Raw genomic sequence first — 19825 nt, 5'->3', positions numbered from 1 at the left:
TTTATCTTGGCCAGGTCGCAATTGTAAATGAGAACTTGTTCTCAACTGGCCTACCTGGTTAAATAAAGGTAAAATAAAATAAAATAAAAAGTCAAAACCATGTGGAATCTGCTACTTTTCTTTTCTATGCCACTCAGAATCATGTCCAGTTCATGTACAGCCATTGCAAATATGAATTTAGTCTTAAAAGGGGCTTTGACACATTGAGACATTATATCGCTAAGTGACAACAAAGTGACATTAAACAAAATGGTACAGAGAATTTAAAGGAGCCTCAGGTTTTAAACCTGGTCATCTCTGAATCAGATGAACGGTATGTAACAGGAGAGGTTGACGTGGTCATCTCTGAATCAGATGAACGGTGTGTAACAGGAGAGGTTGACGTGGTCATCTCTGAATCAGATGAACGGTGTGTAACAGGAGAGGTTGACGTGGTCATCTCTGAATCAGATGAACGGTGTGTAACAGGAGAGGTTGACGTGGTCATCTCTGAATCAGATGAACGGTATGTAACAGGAGAGGTTGACGTGGTCATCTCTGAATCAGATGAACGGTATGTAACAGGAGAGGTTGACGTGGTCATCTCTGAATCAGATGAACGGTATGTAACAGGAGAGGTTGACGTGGTCATCTCTGAATCAGATGAACGGTATGTAACAGGAGAGGTTGACGTGGTCATCTCTGAATCAGATGAACGGTGTGTAACAGGAGAGGTTGACGTGGTCATCTCTGAATCAGATGAACGGTGTGTAACAGGAGAGGTTGACGTGGTCATCTCTGAATCAGATGAACGGTATGTAACAGGAGAGGTTGACGTGGTCATCTCTGAATCAGATGAACGGTATGTAACAGGAGAGGTTGACGTGGTCATCTCTGAATCAGATGAACGGTGTGTAACAGGAGAGGTTGACGTGGTCATCTCTGAATCAGATGAACGGTGTGTAACAGGAGAGGTTGACGTGGTCATCTCTGAATCAGATGAACGGTATGTAACAGGAGAGGTTGACGTGGTCATCTCTGAATCAGATGAACGGTATGTAACAGGAGAGGTTGACGTGGTCATCTCTGAATCAGATGAACGGTATGTAACAGGAGAGGTTGACGTGGTCATCTCTGAATCAGATGAACGGTGTGTAACAGGAGAGGTTGACGTGGTCATCTCTGAATCAGATGAACGGTGTGTAACAGGAGAGGTTGACGTGGTCATCTCTGAATCAGATGAACGGTATGTAACAGGAGAGGTTGACGTGGTCATCTCTGAATCAGATGAACGGTGTGTAACAGGAGAGGTTGACGTGGTCATCTCTGAATCAGATGAACGGTGTGTAACAGGAGAGGTTGACGTGGTCATCTCTGAATCAGATGAACGGTGTGTAACAGGAGAGGTTGACGTGGTCATCTCTGAATCAGATGAACGGTATGTAACAGGAGAGGTTGACGTGGTCATCTCTGAATCAGATGAACGGTGTGTAACAGGAGAGGTTGACGTGGTCATCTCTGAATCAGATGAACGGTGTGTAACAGGAGAGGTTGACGTGGTCATCTCTGAATCAGATGAACGGTATGTAACAGGAGAGGTTGACGTGGTCATCTCTGAATCAGATGAACGGTATGCAACAGGAGAGGTTGACGTGGTCATCTCTGAATCAGATGAACGGTGTGTAACAGGAGAGGTTGACGTGGTCATCTCTGAATCAGATGAACGGTATGTACCAGGAGAGGTTGACGTGGTCATCTCTGAATCAGATGAACGGTATGTAACAGGAGAGGTTGACGTGGTCATCTCTGAATCAGATGAACGGTGTGTAACAGGAGAGGTTGACGTGGTCATCTCTGAATCAGATGAACGGTATGTAACAGGAGAGGTTGACGTGGTCATCTCTGAATCAGATGAACGGTATGTAACAGGAGAGGTTGACGTGGTCATCTCTGAATCAGATGAACGGTATGCAACAGGAGAGGTTAACGTGGTCATCTCTGAATCAGATGAACGGTGTGTAACAGGAGAGGTTGACGTGGTCATCTCTGAATCAGATGAACGGTATGTACCAGGAGAGGTTGACGTGGTCATCTCTGAATCAGATGAACGGTATGTAACAGGAGAGGTTGACGTGGTCATCTCTGAATCAGATGAACGGTGTGTAACAGGAGATGTTGACGTGGTCATCTCTGAATCAGATGAACGGTATGTAACAGGAGAGGTTGACGTCTAAGTAAGGATAAACTGAAGTGTGTTTTGTCAGATGAGGCTAAATTCAGGTTTATCACTCCAAATAACTGTGTTTACTTAGACTCGTGAGGAATGGGAGAGGGACCATTTGGAGAGAAGTGGGAGGTTATTCAAAAAGTTCTCATAGATAGGCCTACAGTTACCATGGGTAGGCCTACAGTTACCATGGGTAGGCCTACAGTTACCATGGGTAGGCCTACAGGTACCATGGGTAGGCATACAGTTACCATGGGTAGGTCTATAGTTACCATGGGTAGGTCTATAGTTACCATGGGTAGATCTATAGTTACCATGGGTAGGTCTATAGTTACCATGGGTAGGTCTATAGTTACCATGGGTAGGTCTATAGTTACCATGGGTAGGTCTATAGTTACCATGGGTAGGTCTATAGTTACCATGGGTAGGTCTATAGTTACCATGGGTAGGTTTATAGTTACCATGGGTAGGTGTATAGTTACCATGGGTAGGTCTATAGTTACCATGGGTAGGTCTACCACTGTAGACCTACCCACCTACCACTGTAGTGTCGTCCGCAAACTTGATGATTGAGTTGGAGGCGCGCATGGCCACGCAGTCGTGGGTGAACAGGGAGTACAGGAGAGGGCTCAGAACGCACCCTTGTGGGGCCCCAGTGTTAAGGATCAGCGGGGTGGAGATGTTGTGACCTACCCACACCACCTGGGGGCGGCCCGTCAGGAAGTCCAGTACCCAGTTGCACAGGGCGGGGTCGAGACCCAGGGTGTGGTTGCGATTGCGTCGTCTGTGGACCTATTTGGGCAGTAAGCAAATTGGAGTGGGTCTAGGGTGTCAGGTAGGGTGGAGGTGATATGGTCCTTGACAGGGTCAGGGCAGTGTGCAGTGTGGTTGCGATTGCGTCGTCTGTGGACCTATTTGGGCAGTAAGCAAATTGGAGTGGGTCTAGGGTGTCAGGTAGGGTGGAGGTGATATGGTCCTTGACAGGGTCAGGGTTCCATAGCTGCAGGCAGAACAGTTGAAACTGGAGCAGCAGCACGGCCAGGTGGACTGGGGACAGCAAGGAGTCATCATGCCAGGTAGTCCTGAGGCATGGTCCTAGGGCTCAGGTCCTCCGAGAGAGAGAATGAAAGAGAGAAAGAGAGAATTAGAGAGAGCATACTTAAATTCACACAGGACACCGGATAGGACAGGAGAAGTACTCCAGATATAACAGACTGACCCTAGCCCCCCTGACACAAACTACTGCAGCATAAATACTGGAGGCTGAGACAGGAGGGGTCAGGAGACACTGTGGCCCCATCCGATGATACCCCCGGACAGGCCCAAACAGGAAGGATATAACCCCACACCACTAGAGGGATATCTTCAACCACCAACTTACCATCCTGAGACAAGGCCGAGTATAGCCCACAAAGATCTCTGCCACGGCACAACCAAAGGGGGGGGGGGGGGCCAACCCAGACAGGAAGATCACATCAGTAACTCAACCCACTCAGGTGACACACCCCTCCTTGGGACGTCATGAAAGAGCACCAGTAAGCCAGTGTCTCAGCCCCTGTAATAGGGTTAGAGGCAGAGAATCCCAGTGTCTTCCACATTTAACCCAACCCCTCTGAATCAGAGAAGTGTAGGGGGGCTGCCTTAATCGACATCCACATCATCGGCGCCCGGAGAACAGTGGGTTAACTGCCTCGCTCAGAGAACTGCCTCGCTCAGAGAACTGCCTCGCTCAGGGAACTGCCTCGCTCAGGGAACTGCCTCGCTCAGAGAACTGCCTCGCTCAGAGAACTGCCTCGCTCAGAGAACTGCCTCGCTCAGTGAACTGCCTCGCTCAGTGAACTGCCTCGCTCAGAGAACTGCCTCGCTCAGAGAACTGCCTCGCTCAGAGAACTGCCTCGCTCAGAGAACTGCCTCGCTCAGGGGCAGAACGTTAGATGTTTTGCCTTTTGGTTAAGGGCTCAACTCTCCTACCCACCAGGCTACCTGCCGCCCTAGTTAAACTGTACATAAAACTTTGAACAGTTATTATTTTCCTAAATAAACAATATGTTGCTTGTATGTTCTGGCAACTCAGTGATTGGGATCATTGTGATGATACATTTAAACGTCTTTGCCACATTGGTTTTTGGACGTGAACTGAATTGTCCCTAGTGGTGTCCTCCAACCATCCCATCTAGCGGTGAAAGGAGGAAAAACACGTACTTCAACAGAGGATTTGGAACTTGACGTTTAAGACGTATCCGTCGACGACCACCAGAGGGCGCTCTACTACTAGGCTACAATATTACTGGGGCGCGGTATAGTACCATTAACTATACCGACTGTGTTTAAAAGGAAAGTTATTGCTCTTTTAGCATGAACTATACCGACTGTGTTTAAAAGGAAAGTTACTGCTCTTTTTTCCTATGTCAATGTTTCAGTCACGCGCCTACCGTGCGCGCACACACACCCTCAAATAAGATTTCCACATTCCGTTTAAAGTTGTTGTCCAACTGCATTGCTGGGAGGCAGGGACAGAGACACACCCATAGGGAAAATACCCAGGAGAGTGCGGCGATGGTGAATCTGTCGTTACTAAGTCACTCCGTTATTTAGGTTGACGTGATGACGAGGTCGTGGCTGCCGTCCCTGCTGTAGGCTAGTCGTTTTACAGCGGGATACATGCTGGCTGTGGCGGACCGGTTGACAGTCGTGTCGGTAAGGCTATGTGCATCTACTGAAGACCGAGGCAACAGGTTGCAACCATGGGCGTTAAAGGTAAGATACATATCACATTCATTCAGGGTCGCTACAATTATTATAAAAGTTTATTTTGCCATATGTGAAATGGGGGAATAGGAAAAAGTGAATATTGTTGTTAATTTATTCTTTATTAGAATACAGTTTTGTCATATTTATATTACTCAGTGATATAATTTAAAATAGGCTAAGTGTGCTGCGTCTTTAAGTCGTTTGTTTCTTTTTAAAGTAACTTGTTATTGCTGTAACTAGGTGTAACCATTTGGTTGATAAGCAGAGGGAATGACTGTGTTGCACAGCTGATTAGTTTAATCTAACATTCAGTCAAGTCTTGTATTAAATTTAATCTGCCCTACGTTTAAAAAGGTGAAGAAAAAAAAACACACCAAAAAAGAGTGATAAAAATTTTGCATAGCCCATACAGTCTGAAAAAACTCACCGAGAGAGAATGTAACAGCTCACATTGTTCCAGAATGAGATCACCTGAGAATAAACCTCACCTCCTTTCCTCTCTTCCTTGCCTCTCCTCCTTTCCTATGCTCTCTGTCTCTCTGTACACATCTCTTGACTACAGTAACACAGTACACACATAACAATGTCTCTCTGTAGGCCTACACACCAGAAGATCTCTCTCTCTCTCTAGCCATTCTACACACACACACACACACACACACCCTAAGATAAGATCTCTCTCTACCTACTCTACACACACACACACACACACACACACACACACCCTAAGATAAGATCTCTCTCTACCTACTCTACACACACACACACACACACACACATACAATGATCTGTCACTCTACACACACCCTAAGATATTTCATGAACACATACTCTAAGATACACTCTATATACAACAGCATGTGGACACCCTTTCAAATTAGTGGCCACACTATTTAAAAATATAAAGAAATCGAGCACACAGCCATGCAATCTCCATGAACAAACATTGACAGTAGAATTAATAGAATAGAATGGGCCTTACTGAAGAGCTCAGTGTTTTTCAACGTGATCAACGCAATCGTCATAGGATGCCACCTTTCCAACAAGTCAGTTCGTCAAACTGGGGGGCCGCTCTGCCCTGCTCGAGCGGCCTTGGTCAACTGTAAGTGCTGTTATTGTGAAGTGGAAACAACAAGGAGCAACAACGGCTCAGTTGTGAAGTGGTAGGCCACACAATCTCACAGAACGGGACCGCCGAGTGCTGAAGCGCGTAGCGCGTAAAAATGGTCTGTTCTCAGTGGCAACACTCACTACCGAGTTCCAAAACGCCTCTGGAAGCAATGTCAGCAGAAGAACTGTTCGTCGGGAGCTTCATGAAATGGGTTTCCATGGCAGAGCAGCCGAAGATCACCATGCGCAATGCCAAGCGTCGGCTGGAGTGGTGTAAAGCTCACCGCCATTTGGACTCTGGGTTTGGCGGAGGAGAAATACTGGTCTGGGGCTGTTTTTCATTGTTCGGGCTAGGCCCCTTAGTTTCAGTGAAGGGAAATATTAACGCTACAGAATACAATGACATTCTATACGATTCTGTGCTTCCTACTTTGTGACAACAGTTTGGGAAAGGCCCTTTCCTGTTTCAGCTTGACAATGCCCCCGTGCACAAAGCAAGGTCCATACAGAAATGGTTTGTCGAGATCGGTGTGGAAGAACTTGACTGGCCTGCACAGAGCCCTGACCTCAACCCCATCGAACACCTTTGGGATGAATTGGAGCCAGGCCTCATCGCCCAACATCAGTCCTCGACCTCACTAGTGTTCTTGAGGCTGAATGGAAGCAAGTCCCCGCAGCGATGTTCCAACATCTAGTGGAAAACCTTCCCAGAAGAGTGGAGGCTGTTATAGCAGCAATGTTCCAACATCTAGTGGAAATCCTTCCAAGAAGAGTGGAGGCTGTTATAGCAGCAATGTTCCAACATCTAGTGGAAAGCCTTCCCAGAAGAGTGGAGGCTGTTATAGCAGCAAAGGAGGGGACCAAATCCATATTAATGCCCATGATTTTGGAATGAGATGTTGGACAAGCAGATGTCCACATACTTTTGGTCATGTGGTGTATGAACACTCCCAAATACCTCCCCTGAGAATTCTCACTCTGCTCCTGAATCACTCTACTGTAGACATACTCGAAGACGAGACATTCCCCAGAAACAAACTGTTTAGATAATGCCAAGTGAGTGTGCCGTTGAAATAGACAAGCGGGTAGGCCTGCTGCTGCTTGCCCAAATGGCACCCTATTCCCTATATAGTGAACTACTTCTCATCAGGGCCAATAGGGAATAGGATGGCATTTTGGGACGTTACACTGTTGACGTGCTGTTTCATAGCAGGCAACATAGTACATTAGTCATCCACAACCTTTGACCTCAGTGAGACACTTGAGTCCCAAATGGTGCCCTAATCCCTATATAGTGCACTACTATAGCACCCTAATCCCTATATAGTGCACTACTATAGCACCCTATTCCCTATATAGTGCACTACTATAGCACCCTATTCCCTATATATTGCACTACTATAGCACCCTAATCCCTATATAGTGCCCTACTATAGCACCCTAATCCCTTTATAGTGCACTCCTATAGCACCCTATTCCCTATATAGTGCACTACTTTTGACCAGAAAAGTACATAGGAAATATGATGCCATTAGGGACACAGTCCACGACTGGGATTTCCAAACACACAGAGACACCCTCATCAGTCATTACGGTGCTATTTCCCTCATCAGTCAATACGGTGCTATTTCCCTCATCAGTCAATACGGTGCTATTTCCCTCATCAGTCAATACGGTGCTATTTCCCTCATCAGTCAATACGGTGCTATTTCCCTCATCAGTCAATACGGTGCTATTTCCCTCATCAGTCAATATGGTGCTATTTCCCTCATCAGTCAATACGGTGCTATTTCCCTCATCAGTCAATACGGTGCTATTTCCCTCATCAGTCAATACGGTGCTATTTCCCTCATCAGTCAATACGGTGCTATTTCCCTCATCAGTCAATACGGTGCTATTTCCCTCATCAGTCAATACGGTGCTATTTCCCTCATCAGTCATTACGGTGCTATTTCCCTCATCAGTCAATACGGTGCTATTTCCCTCATCAGTCAATACGGTGCTATTTCCCTCATCAGTCATTACGGTGCTATTTCCCTCATCAGTCAATACGGTGCTATTTCCCTCATCAGTCATTACGGTGCTATTTCCCTCATCAGTCAATACGGTGCTATTTCCCTCATCAGTCAATACGGTGCTATTTCCCTCATCAGTCATTACGGTGCTATTTCCCTCATCAGTCAATATGGTGCTATTTCCCTCATCAGTCAATACGGTGCTATTTCCCTCATCAGTCAATACGGTGCTATTTCCCTCATCAGTCAATACGGTGCTATTTCCCTCATCAGTCATTACGGTGCTATTTCCCTCATCAGTCAATACGGTGCTATTTCCCTCATCAGTCAATACGGTGCTATTTCCCTCATCAGTCAATATGGTGCTATTTCCCTCATCAGTCATTACGGTGCTATTTCCCTCATCAGTCAATACGGCGCTATTTCCCTCATCAGTCAATATGGTGCTATTTCCCTCATCAGTCATTACGGTGCTATTTCCCTCATCAGTCAATACGGTGCTATTTCCCTCATCAGTCATTACGGTGCTATTTCCCTCATCATTCAATACGGTGCTATTTCCCTCATCAGTCATTACGGTGCTATTTCCCTCATCAGTCAATATGGTGCTATTTCCCTCATCAGTCAATACGGTGCTATTTCCCTCATCAGTCAATACGGCACTTTGCCTGTTCTGTTCTATGACAAAACCCAGACCGCAGCTTTCCTGTCGTATAATCGTACCACGGAACAGATGTTGAAATATTATCAATCACTCCAACCTTTAGACTCTGTTGCCATGGCTATCAGAGTCACTAAGGATGTAGCTCCATATTCCCCATGTAGTCCACTACTATTAACCAGAGCCCTATAACCCTAAAAGGAATAAGGTGCAAGCTAATGTCAGACCAGAGCATTAGGCTACACATGGGTGGGTTAACTAGTATCAGACCAGAGCATTAGGCTACACATGGGTGGGTTAACTAGTCAGACCAGAGCATTAGGCTACACATGGATGGGTTAACTAGTCAGACCAGAGCATTAGGCTACACATGGATGGGTTAACTAGTATCAGACCAGAGCATTAGGCTACACATGGATGGGTTAACTAGTCAGACCAGAGCATTAAGCTACACATGGATTGGTTAACTAGTCAGACCAGAGCATTAGGCTACACATGGATGGGTTAACTAGTCAGACCAGAGCATTAAGCTACACATGGATGGGTTAACTAGTCAGACCAGAGCATTAAGCTACACATGGATTGGTTAACTAGTCAGACCAGAGCATTAAGCTACACATGGATTGGTTAACTAGTCAGACCAGAGCATTAAGCTACACATGGATTGGTTAACTAGTCAGACCAGAGCATTAAGCTACACATGGATGGGTTAACTAGTCAGACCAGAGCATTAAGCTACACATGGATGGGTTAACTAGTCAGACCAGAGCATTAAGCTACACATGGATGGGTTAACTAGTCAGACCAGAGCATTAAGCTACACATGGATGGGTTAACTAGTCAGACCAGAGCATTAAGCTACACATGGATGGGTTAACTAGTCAGACCAGAGCATTAAGCTACACATGGATGGGTTAACTAGTCAGACCAGAGCATTAAGCTACACATGGATGGGTTAACTAGTCAGACCAGAGCATTAAGCTACACATGGATGGGTTAACTAGTCAGACCAGAGCATTAAGCTACACATGGATTGGTTAACTAGTCAGACCAGAGCATTAAGCTACACATGGATGGGTTAACTAGTCAGACCAGAGCATTAAGCTACACATGGATGGGTTAACTAGTCAGACCAGAGCATTAAGCTACACATGGATTGGTTAACTAGTAGGCCTAACGTGGATCTTAATGTGGACTCTGTTGAACCACACTGTTAGCACACCTTTCAATCACTTCAACAACAAATTCCTGGAATTGCTGGATAAGGTTAGGTGACTGGTGAAGTGATCGTTGCTGCATGATACAGGGTCTGATGTGGCTCTGAAGGTTGAACTGTTAAACAGGTATATATGACCACTAATCACAGCGTTAGCAAACATCATAGCACTCTTACTTTAAAAAAAAAAAGATGGAGGGGATTCAACAAGGAATCCCTAGATTCAGTACAGTGTCCCTACTGATCAAGTGATTGTTTGTTGTATTGATACAACAGGGAAGTTGTTTTGGTTCAAGGGGTCCACAACCCAACCTCTCAGTGACTGTATGTTGACCTGATCAGATAGTTTCAAATCAATGATGAGGTGAATAAATGACCAGCCTGTCTGGTATCTAGACTGTTGGAAAGCCTTCAGAGCCCCGTAGCAGATACACATAGATCAATCAGGTTATCAATGAATGTGTGTTAAATACATCACAATGAAGTCTGCTTCAGTCAGAATAGTTCTGCATATAATACTGCAACAGTAAACAGTTATCTTTCCATTCTCAGTTATCTTTCCATTCTCAGTTATCTTTCCATTGTAATAGATTGTAGCAGAACTTTGAGGCCTATTTTTGTAGTCCTGAGTTTCAACAAAGCCTTTCCATAAAGCTGTGAAGGATGCAAATGATACTGAGTATAAATAACAAGAGGCCGATGTGCATCCCAAATGCCACCCTATTCCCTATGTAGTGCACTCTGGGCTTTGGTCAACGGTAGCGCACTATATAGGGAATAGGGTTGCATTTGAGGCTAGATAAAACAGTGACTTGTCACAGTCCTCAGTCTCTTTGGGATACCGTCTTTGATAGAGACAGTGTTGAATAATGCTTCACTCTTTGTAAACAAATACACTTCCTCCCTCAAACTCCCCTGTGTTTTTCCTAAGAAAATACCCCCAAAATACACGTCCTCATGTTGGTAAATAATTACGATGTAGTTCCATCTGGATGTACTGTGACCAGCAGGCAAAGACCGGATACCATAGCCTGTTGGAGCACATGGTTAACGTACGGTCCTCTCTGAATGCAAGGTTTGATCCTAGCCAAGCTGTAACACACAGTAACCTGTGTAGTGCATCAAATGTAGTCATACATTTTAGTGTTTACATCAGACTATGAAATGTCTGAGTTCATTAACCCACCTCTCACATGCCCAGGGTACACTCTGGGTCCCGACCCATAGTTTAGAAACCCTGTTATAGTTATAGAAACCCTGTTATAGAAACCCTGTTATAGAAACCCTGTTATAGTTATAGAAACCCTGTTATAGAAACCCTGTTATAGAAACCCTGTTATAGAAACCCTGTTATAGTTATAGAAACCCTGTTATAGAAACCCTGTTATAGAAACCCTGTTATAGTTATAGAAACCCTGTTATAGAAACCCTGTTATAGTTATAGAAACCCTGTTATAGAAACCCTGTTATAGTTATAGAAACCCTGTTATAGTTATAGAAACCCTGTTATAGAAACCCTGTTATAGTTATAGAAACCCTGTTATAGTTATAGAAACCCTGTTATAGAAACCCTGTTATAGTTATAGAAACCCTGTTATAGTTATAGAAACCCTGTTATAGTTATAGAAACCCTGTTATAGAAACCCTGTTATAGAAACCCTGTTATAGAAACCCTGTTATAGTTATAGAAACCCTGTTATAGAAACCCTGTTATAGAAACCCTGTTATAGTTATAGAAACCCTGTTATAGAAACCCTGTTATAGAAACCCTGTTATAGAAACCCTGTTATAGTTATAGAAACCCTGTTATAGAAACCCTGTTATAGAAACCCTGTTATAGTTATAGAAACCCTGTTATAGAAACCCTGTTATAGAAACCCTGTTATAGAAACCCTGTTATAGTTATAGAAACCCTGTTATAGAAACCCTGTTATAGAAACCCTGTTATAGTTATAGAAACCCTGTTATAGTTATAGAAACCCTGTTATAGTTATAGAAACCCTGTTATAGAAACCCTGTTATAGAAACCCTGTTATAGTTATAGAAACCCTGTTATAGAAACCCTGTTATAGAAACCCTGTTATAGAAACCCTGTTATAGAAACCCTGTTATAGAAACCCTGTTATAGTTAAAGAAACCCTGTTATAGAAACCCTGTTATAGAAACCCTGTTATAGAAACCCTGTTATAGAAACCCTGTTATAGTTATAGAAACCCTGTTATAGAAACCCTGTTATAGAAACCCTGTTATAGTTATAGAAACCCTGTTATAGTTATAGAAACCCTGTTATAGAAACCCTGTTATAGAAACCCTGTTATAGAAACCCTGTTATAGAAACCCTGTTATAGAAACCCTGTTATAGAAACCCTGTTATAGAAACCCTGTTATAGTTATAGAAACCCTGTTATAGAAACCCTGTTATAGAAACCCTGTTATAGAAACCCTGTTATAGTTATAGAAACCCTGTTATAGAAACCCTGTTATAGTTATAGAAACCCTGTTATAGAAACCCTGTTATAGTTATAGAAACCCTGTTATAGTTATAGAAACCCTGTTATAGAAACCCTGTTATAGTTATAGAAACCCTGTTATAGTTATAGAAACCCTGTTATAGAAACCCTGTTATAGTTATAGAAACCCTGTTATAGAAACCCTGTTATAGAAACCCTGTTATAGTTATAGAAACCCTGTTATAGAAACCCTGTTATAGTTATAGAAACCCTGTTATAGAAACCCTGTTATAGAAACCCTGTTATAGAAACCCTGTTATAGTTATAGAAACCCTGTTATAGAAACCCTGTTATAGAAACCCTGTTATAGTTATAGAAACCCTGTTATAGAAACCCTGTTATAGAAACCCTGTTATAGAAACCCTGTTATAGAAACCCTGTTATAGTTATAGAAACCCTGTTATAGAAACCCTGTTATAGAAACCCTGTTATAGAAACCCTGTTATAGAAACCCTGTTATAGTTATAGAAACCCTGTTATAGAAACCCTGTTATAGAAACCCTGTTATAGTTATAGAAACCCTGTTATAGAAACCCTGTTATAGAAACCCTGTTATAGAAACCCTGTTATAGTTATAGAAACCCTGTTATAGAAACCCTGTTATAGAAACCCTGTTATAGAAACCCTGTTATAGAAACCCTGTTATAGTTATAGAAACCCTGTTATAGAAACCCTGTTATAGAAACCCTGTTATAGTTATAGAAACCCTGTTATAGAAACCCTGTTATAGAAACCCTGTTATAGAAACCCTGTTATAGAAACCCTGTTATAGAAACCCTGGTATAGTTATAGAAACCCTGTTATAGAAACCCTGTTATAGAAACCCTGTTATAGTTATAGAAACCCTGTTATAGAAACCCTGTTATAGAAACCCTGTTATAGAAACCCTGTTATAGTTAAAGAAACCCTGTTATAGAAACCCTGTTATAGAAACCCTGTTATAGAAACCCTGTTATAGAAACCCTGTTATAGTTATAGAAACCCTGTTATAGAAACCCTGTTATAGAAACCCTGTTATAGTTATAGAAACCCTGTTATAGTTAAAGAAACCCTGTTATAGAAACCCTGTTATAGAAACCCTGTTATAGAAACCCTGTTATAGAAACCCTGTTATAGAAACCCTGTTATAGAAACCCTGTTATAGAAACCCTGTTATAGAAACCCTGTTATAGTTATAGAAACCCTGTTATAGAAACCCTGTTATAGAAACCCTGTTATAGTTATAGAAACCCTGTTATAGAAACCCTGTTATAGAAACCCTGTTATAGAAACCCTGTTATAGAAACCCTGTTATAGAAACCCTGTTATAGTTATAGAAACCCTGTTATAGAAACCCTGTTATAGTTATAGAAACCCTGTTATAGAAACCCTGTTATAGAAACCCTGTTATAGTTATAGAAACCCTGTTATAGAAACCCTGTTATAGAAACCCTGTTATAGTTATAGAAACCCTGTTATAGTTATAGAAACCCTGTTATAGTTATAGAAACCCTGTTATAGAAACCCTGTTATAGAAACCCTGTTATAGTTATAGAAACCCTGTTATAGAAACCCTGTTATAGAAACCCTGTTATAGAAACCCTGTTATAGTTATAGAAACCCTGTTATAGAAACCCTGTTATAGTTATAGAAACCCTGTTATAGAAACCCTGTTATAGTTATAGAAACCCTGTTATAGAAAACCTGTTATAGTTAAAGAAACCCTGTTATAGAAACCCTGGTATAGTTATAGAAACTCTGTTCTAGTGATTGAAATCCATTCTCATTATACAGCTAGTGTACAGCCGTATTACTGCTAGTCACAGCCTCACAGGTGACAGACAGGTGTTTTCTCTCTACAGCTCAGTGGAATCAAATACAACCTGGGTTAAAAAGTAAGGGTGGGCAATCTTCCACTCTGTTCTTCCATCTCTCTTTTAGAGAGCCAGTCAGCCAGTCTGCTGGGTTGTTGGGGAGTTCCTGTCTTCTCTTCCTGTTCTATTGTTGTTGAGGAAGTGTGACATCATATCCACACACAGATACAGGCTTTCTCTCTGTCTTTCTGCCAGCCACACAGATACAGTCTTTCTCTCTCTGTCTTTCTGCCAGCCACACAGATACAGGCTTTCTCTCTGTCTTTCTGCCAGCCACACAGATACAGGCTTTCTCTCTCTGTCTTTCTGCCAGCCACACAGATACAGGCTTTCTCTCTCTGTCTTTCTGCCAGCCACACAGATACAGGCTTTCTCTCTTTCTGCCAGCCACACAGATACAGGCTTTCTCTCTCTCTTTCTGCCAGCCACACAGATACAGGCTTTCTCTCTGTCTTTCTGCCAGCCACACAGATACATGCTTTCTCTCTCTCTTTCTGCCAGCCACACAGATACAGGCTTTCTCTCTCTCTTTCTGCCAGCCACACAGATACAGGCTTTCTCTCTCTCTTTCTGCCAGCCACACAGATACAGGCTTTCTCTCTCTCTTTCTGCCAGCCACACAGATACAGGCTTTCTCTCTCTCTTTCTGCCAGCCACACAGATACAGACTTTCTCTCTCTCTTTCTGCCAGCCACACAGATACAGGCTTTCTCTCTCTCTCTTTCTGCCAGCCACACAGATACAGGCTTTCTCTCTCTGTCTTTCTGCCAGCCACACAGATACAGGCTTTCTCTCTATGTCTTTCTGCCAGCCACACAGATACAGGCTTTCTCTCTCTCTTTCTGCCAGCCACACAGATACAGGCTTTCTCGCCCTCTTTTCCTACCTGTTTAAAATACGTTTTTTAGAGTCCGTTGAGAGAGAGTTTTTTTACAGTCCGTTGGGAGAGAGAGTTTTTTAGAGTCCGTTGGGAGAGATAGTTTTTTAGAGTCCGTTGGGAAAGATAGTTTTTTAGAGTTAGTTGGGAGAGAGAGTTTTTTAGAGTCAGTTGGAAGAGAGAGTTTTTTAGAGTCCGTTGGGAAAGAGAGTTTTTTAGAGTTAGTTGGGAGAGAGAGTTTTTTAGAGTCCGTTGAGAGAGAGTTTTTTTACAGTCCGTTGGGAGAGAGAGTTTTTTAGAGTCCGTTGGGAGAGATAGTTTTTTAGAGTCCGTTGGGAAAGATAGTTTTTTAGAGTTAGTTGGGAGAGAGAGTTTTTTAGAGTCAGTTGGGAGAGAGAGTTTTTTTAGAGTCCGTTGGGAAAGAGAGTTTTTTAGAGTTAGTTGGGAGAGAGTGTTTTTTAGAGTCCGTTGGGAGAGAGAGTTTTTTAGAGTCCGTTGGGAGAGAGAGTTTTTTAGAGTCCGTTGGGAGAGAGAGTTTTTTAGAGTCCGTTGGGAGAGAGAGTTTTTTAGAGTCCGTTGAGAGAGAGAGTTTTTTAGAGTCCGTTGAGAGAGAGAGTTTTTTAGAGTCCGTTGGGAGAGAGAGTTTTTTAGAGTCCGTTGGGAGAGAGAGTTTTTTAGAGTCCGTTGGGAGAGAGAGTTTTTTAGAGTCCGTTGGGAGAGAGAGTTTTTTAGAGTCCGTTGTGAAAGAGAGTTTTTTAGAGTCCGTTGGGAAAGATCGTTTTTTAGAGTTAGTTGGGGGAGAGAGTTTTTTAGAGTCAGTTGGAAGAGAGAGTTTTTTAGAGTCAGTTGTGAAAGAGAGTTTTTTAGAGTTATTTGGGAGAGAGAGTTTTTTAGAGTCCGTTGTGAAAGAGAGTTTTTTAGAGTTATTTGGGAGAGAGTTTTTTTAGAGTCCGTTGGGAGAGAGAGTTTTTTAGAGTCCGTTGGGAGAGAGAGTTTTTTAGAGTCCGTTGAGAGAGAGAGTTTTTTAGAGTCCGTTGGGAGAGAGAGTTTTTTAGAGTCCGTTGGGAGAGATAGTTTTTTAGAGTCCGTTGGGAGAGTTTTTTAGAGTCCATTGGGAAAGAGAGTTTTTTAGAGTCCGTTGGGAGAGAGAGTTTTTTTAACTATAAAGAAGCTTTTGTTGATCACCTTTCATTTAAATTTGTCCAGAATACCCTTCACAAGTCAGATGGAGAAGACGGTCAGGATTTAGGATCTGTTGACCATTACAGAGTTGGTTCTGTTGACAGACAGACAGACTCAACACAACAACAATATAGTACAGACAACAGACACAATACAGTAGACAGACGTGAGAGGTCTACGTCTGATCCCCAGCGTTCTGCGTCGCCAGGCTGACGGCCTCCCAGACTTGTCAACAACCAGCCAGGAGCCTCAGAAGGGTTGCTACAGGGGTTGCTGGGTAACAGATTCCTGGTTATATCTCTGTGGAACAACAAATAGCATGTCTCTCTGGGAGGGAGAAAGGCCCAGGACAGCAACACAATTAGACCCAATCAAATCTTGAGAAAACTAAAAGATAATTACTTGACACATTGGAAAGAATTAACAAAAAAAACAGAGCAAACTAGAATGCTATTTGGCCCTAAACAGAGAGTACACAGTGGCAGAACACCTGACCACTGTGACTGACCCAAACTTAAGGAATCATTTGACTATGTACAGACTCAGTGTGTCAAGTTCTGACCTTAGTTCCTTTGTTTTGTCTTTGTTTTAGTATGGTCAAGGGCGTGAGTTGGGGTGGGAAGTCTATGTTTGTTTTTCTATGTTGTATTTTACGTTTGGCCTGGTATGGTTCTCAATCATTTTGTTTAGTGTTCAGTTTTGATTATATTAAAAATCATGAACACTTACCACGCTGCACCTTGGTCCTCACCTTCTTCCACCGACGACGGCCGTGACACAGTGAGCATAGCCTTGCTATTGAGAAAGGCCGCAGTAGGCAGACATGGCTCTCAAGAGAAGACAGGCTATGTGCACACTGCCCACAAAATGAGGTGGAAACTGAGCTGCACTTCCTAACCTCCTGCTAAATGTATGACCATATTAGAGACAAATAATTCCCTCAGATTACACAGATCCACAAAGAATTAGAAAACAAATCCAATTTTGATAAACTCCCATATCTACTGGGTGAAATACCACATTGTGCCATCACAGCAGCAAGATGTGTGACCTGTTGCCACGAGAAAAGGGCAACCAGTGAAGAACAAACACCATTGTAAATGCAACCCATATTTATGCTTATTTATTTTCCCTTGTGTACTTTAACCATTTGCACATTGTTACAATACCGTATAAAGACATAGTATGACATTTGAAATGTCTTTATTATTTTGGAACTTCTGAGAGTGTAATGTTTATTTTTATTGTTTATTTCACTTTGTTTATTATCTACTTCACTTGTTTTGGCAAAGTTAACATATGTTTCCCATGCCAATAAAGCTCTTAAATTGAAAGTGAATTGAGAGAGAGAGAGAGGGAGAGGGAGGGAACTGCACTGGCCAACTTTGTAATCACAATCATGACACAATGTCTCTCTTCTCTCTCTCCTCTCTCATTGTCTGTCTCGCTCTCTCTCTCTCTCTCTCTCTCTCTCCTCTCTCTCTTCTCTCTTCTCTCTCTCCTCTCTCATTGTCTGTCTCGCTCTCTCTCTCTCTCTCTCTCTCTCTCTCTCTCTCTCTCTCTCTCACCTCTCATCTCTCTCTCCTCTCTCATTGTCTGTCTGTCTGTCTGTCTGTCTCTCTCTCTATCTCTCTCTCTCGGCCCTCCCTCCTCTGTCTGTCTGTTTGTCTGTCTCTCTCTTTCTCTCTCTCCCTCTCTCTCTCTCTCTCTCTCTCTCTCACCTCTCATCTCTCTCTCCTCTCTCATTGTCTGTCTGTCTGTCTCTCTCTCTCTCTCTCTCTCTCTCTCTCTCTCTCTCTCTCTCGGCCCTCCCTCCTCTCTCTCTCTCTCTCTCTCTCTCTCTCTCTCTCTCTCTCTCACCTCTCACCTCTCACCTCTCATCTCTCTCTCCTCTCTCATTGTCTGTCTGTCTGTCTGTCTGTCTGTCTCTCTCTCTCTCTCTCTCTCTCTCGGCCCTCCCTCCTCTCTCTCTCTCTCTCTCTCTCTCTCTCTCTCTCTCTCTCGGCCCTCCCTCCTCTCTCTCTCTCTCTCTCTCTCTCTCACCTCTCATCTCTCTCTCCTCTCTCATTGTCTGTCTGTCTGTCTGTCTGTCTGTCTGTCTGTCTGTCTGTCTGTCTGTCTGTCTGTCTGTCTGTCTGTCTGTCTGTCTGTCTGTCTCTCTCTCTCTTCTCTCTTCTCTCTCTCCTCTCTCATTGTCTGTCTCGCTCTCTCTCTCTCTCTCTCTCTCTCTCTCTCTCTCTCGGCCCTCCCTCCTCTCTCTGTCTGTTTGTCTGTCTCTCTCTTTCTCTCTCTCCCTCTCTCTCTCTCTCTCTCTCTCTCTCTCTCTCTCTCTCTTTCTCTCTCTCCCTCTCTCTCTCTCTCTCTCTCTCTCACCTCTCATCTCTCTCTCCTCTCTCATTGTCTGTCTGTCTGTCTGTCTCTCGCTCTCTCTCGGCCCTCCCTCCTCTGTCTCTCTCTCTCTCTCTCTCTCTCTCTCTCTCTCTCTCTCTCTCTCACCTCTCATCTCTCTCTCCTCTCTCATTGTCTGTCTGTCTGTCTGTCTGTCTGTCTGTCTGTCTGTCTGTCTGTCTGTCTGTCTGTCTCTCTCTCTCTCTCTCTCTCTCTCTCTCTCTCTCTCTCTCTCTCTCTCTCTCTCTCTCTCTCTCTGTCTCTCTCTCTGTCTCTGTCTCTGTCTCTGTCTCTCTGTCTCTGTATCAGACAATGTGACATTTGAAATGTCTTTATTATTTTGGAACTTCTGAGAGTGTAATGTTTATTTTTATTGTTTATTTCACTTTGTTTATTATCTACTTCACTTGTTTTGGCAAAGTTAACATATGTTTCCCATGCCAATAAAGCTCTTAAATTGAAAGTGAATTGAGAGAGAGAGAGAGGGAGAGGGAGGGAACTGCACTGGCCAACTTTGTAATCGCAATCATGACACAATGTCTGTCTGTCTCTCTCTCCTCTCTCCTCTCTCTCTTCTCTCTCTCTTCTCTCTTCTCTCTTCTCTCTCTCCTCTCTCATTGTCTGTCTCTCTCTTTTCTCTCTCTCTCTCTCTCTCTCTCTCTCTCTCTCTCTCTCTCTCTCTCTCTCTCTCTCTCTCTCTCTCTCTCTCTCTCTCTCTCTCTCTCTCTCTCTCTCTCTCTCTCTCTCTCTCTCTCTCTCTCTCTCTCTCTCTCTCTCTCTCTCTCTCTCTCTCTCTCTCTCTCTCTCTCTCTCTCTCTCTCTCTCTCTCTCTCTCTCTCTCTCTCTCTCTCTAGAGATGTTCTCTCAGTGGACCCTACTGTTGCTGTGTACTCTCCCTGTGATGACCATCCACTCAGAGGGATGTCAGTGTCCAGGAGCCACCATTTTGGCCCAGTTTCCCTCTGTCCTCCCCGCTGAGGCCTGCTGTCTGAACTACTCCGGCTCAACGTTCGGCCATGTTCGCTGGACCATGCTCACCAACAGGACCAGACTACA

General features: G+C 43.5%; 1 protein-coding gene across 1 annotated transcript in view; it reads left to right on the top strand.

Annotated features, from left to right (window-relative positions):
- Positions 1-4572: 4572 nt before the first annotated feature.
- si:ch211-106k21.5 (trophoblast glycoprotein) overlaps positions 4573-19825 on the top strand; it is a 16756-nt gene continuing 1503 nt past the window's right edge. The window contains exons 1-2 of the mRNA XM_021590132.2: positions 4573-4963; positions 19624-19825. The exon at positions 19624-19825 is cut by the window's right edge and continues 1503 nt beyond it. Coding sequence (XP_021445807.2) covers positions 4951-4963; positions 19624-19825 — 215 coding nt within the window. The 5' untranslated portion in view covers positions 4573-4950. The remainder of the gene's footprint in view (positions 4964-19623) is intronic.

The sequence above is a fragment of the Oncorhynchus mykiss genome, chromosome 28 (assembly GCF_013265735.2).
Source record: "Oncorhynchus mykiss isolate Arlee chromosome 28, USDA_OmykA_1.1, whole genome shotgun sequence".
Lineage (NCBI taxonomy): Eukaryota > Metazoa > Chordata > Actinopteri > Salmoniformes > Salmonidae > Oncorhynchus > Oncorhynchus mykiss.
Note: the sequence above shows the minus strand (reverse complement) of the source record. Positions and strands in the feature narration are given on the sequence as shown.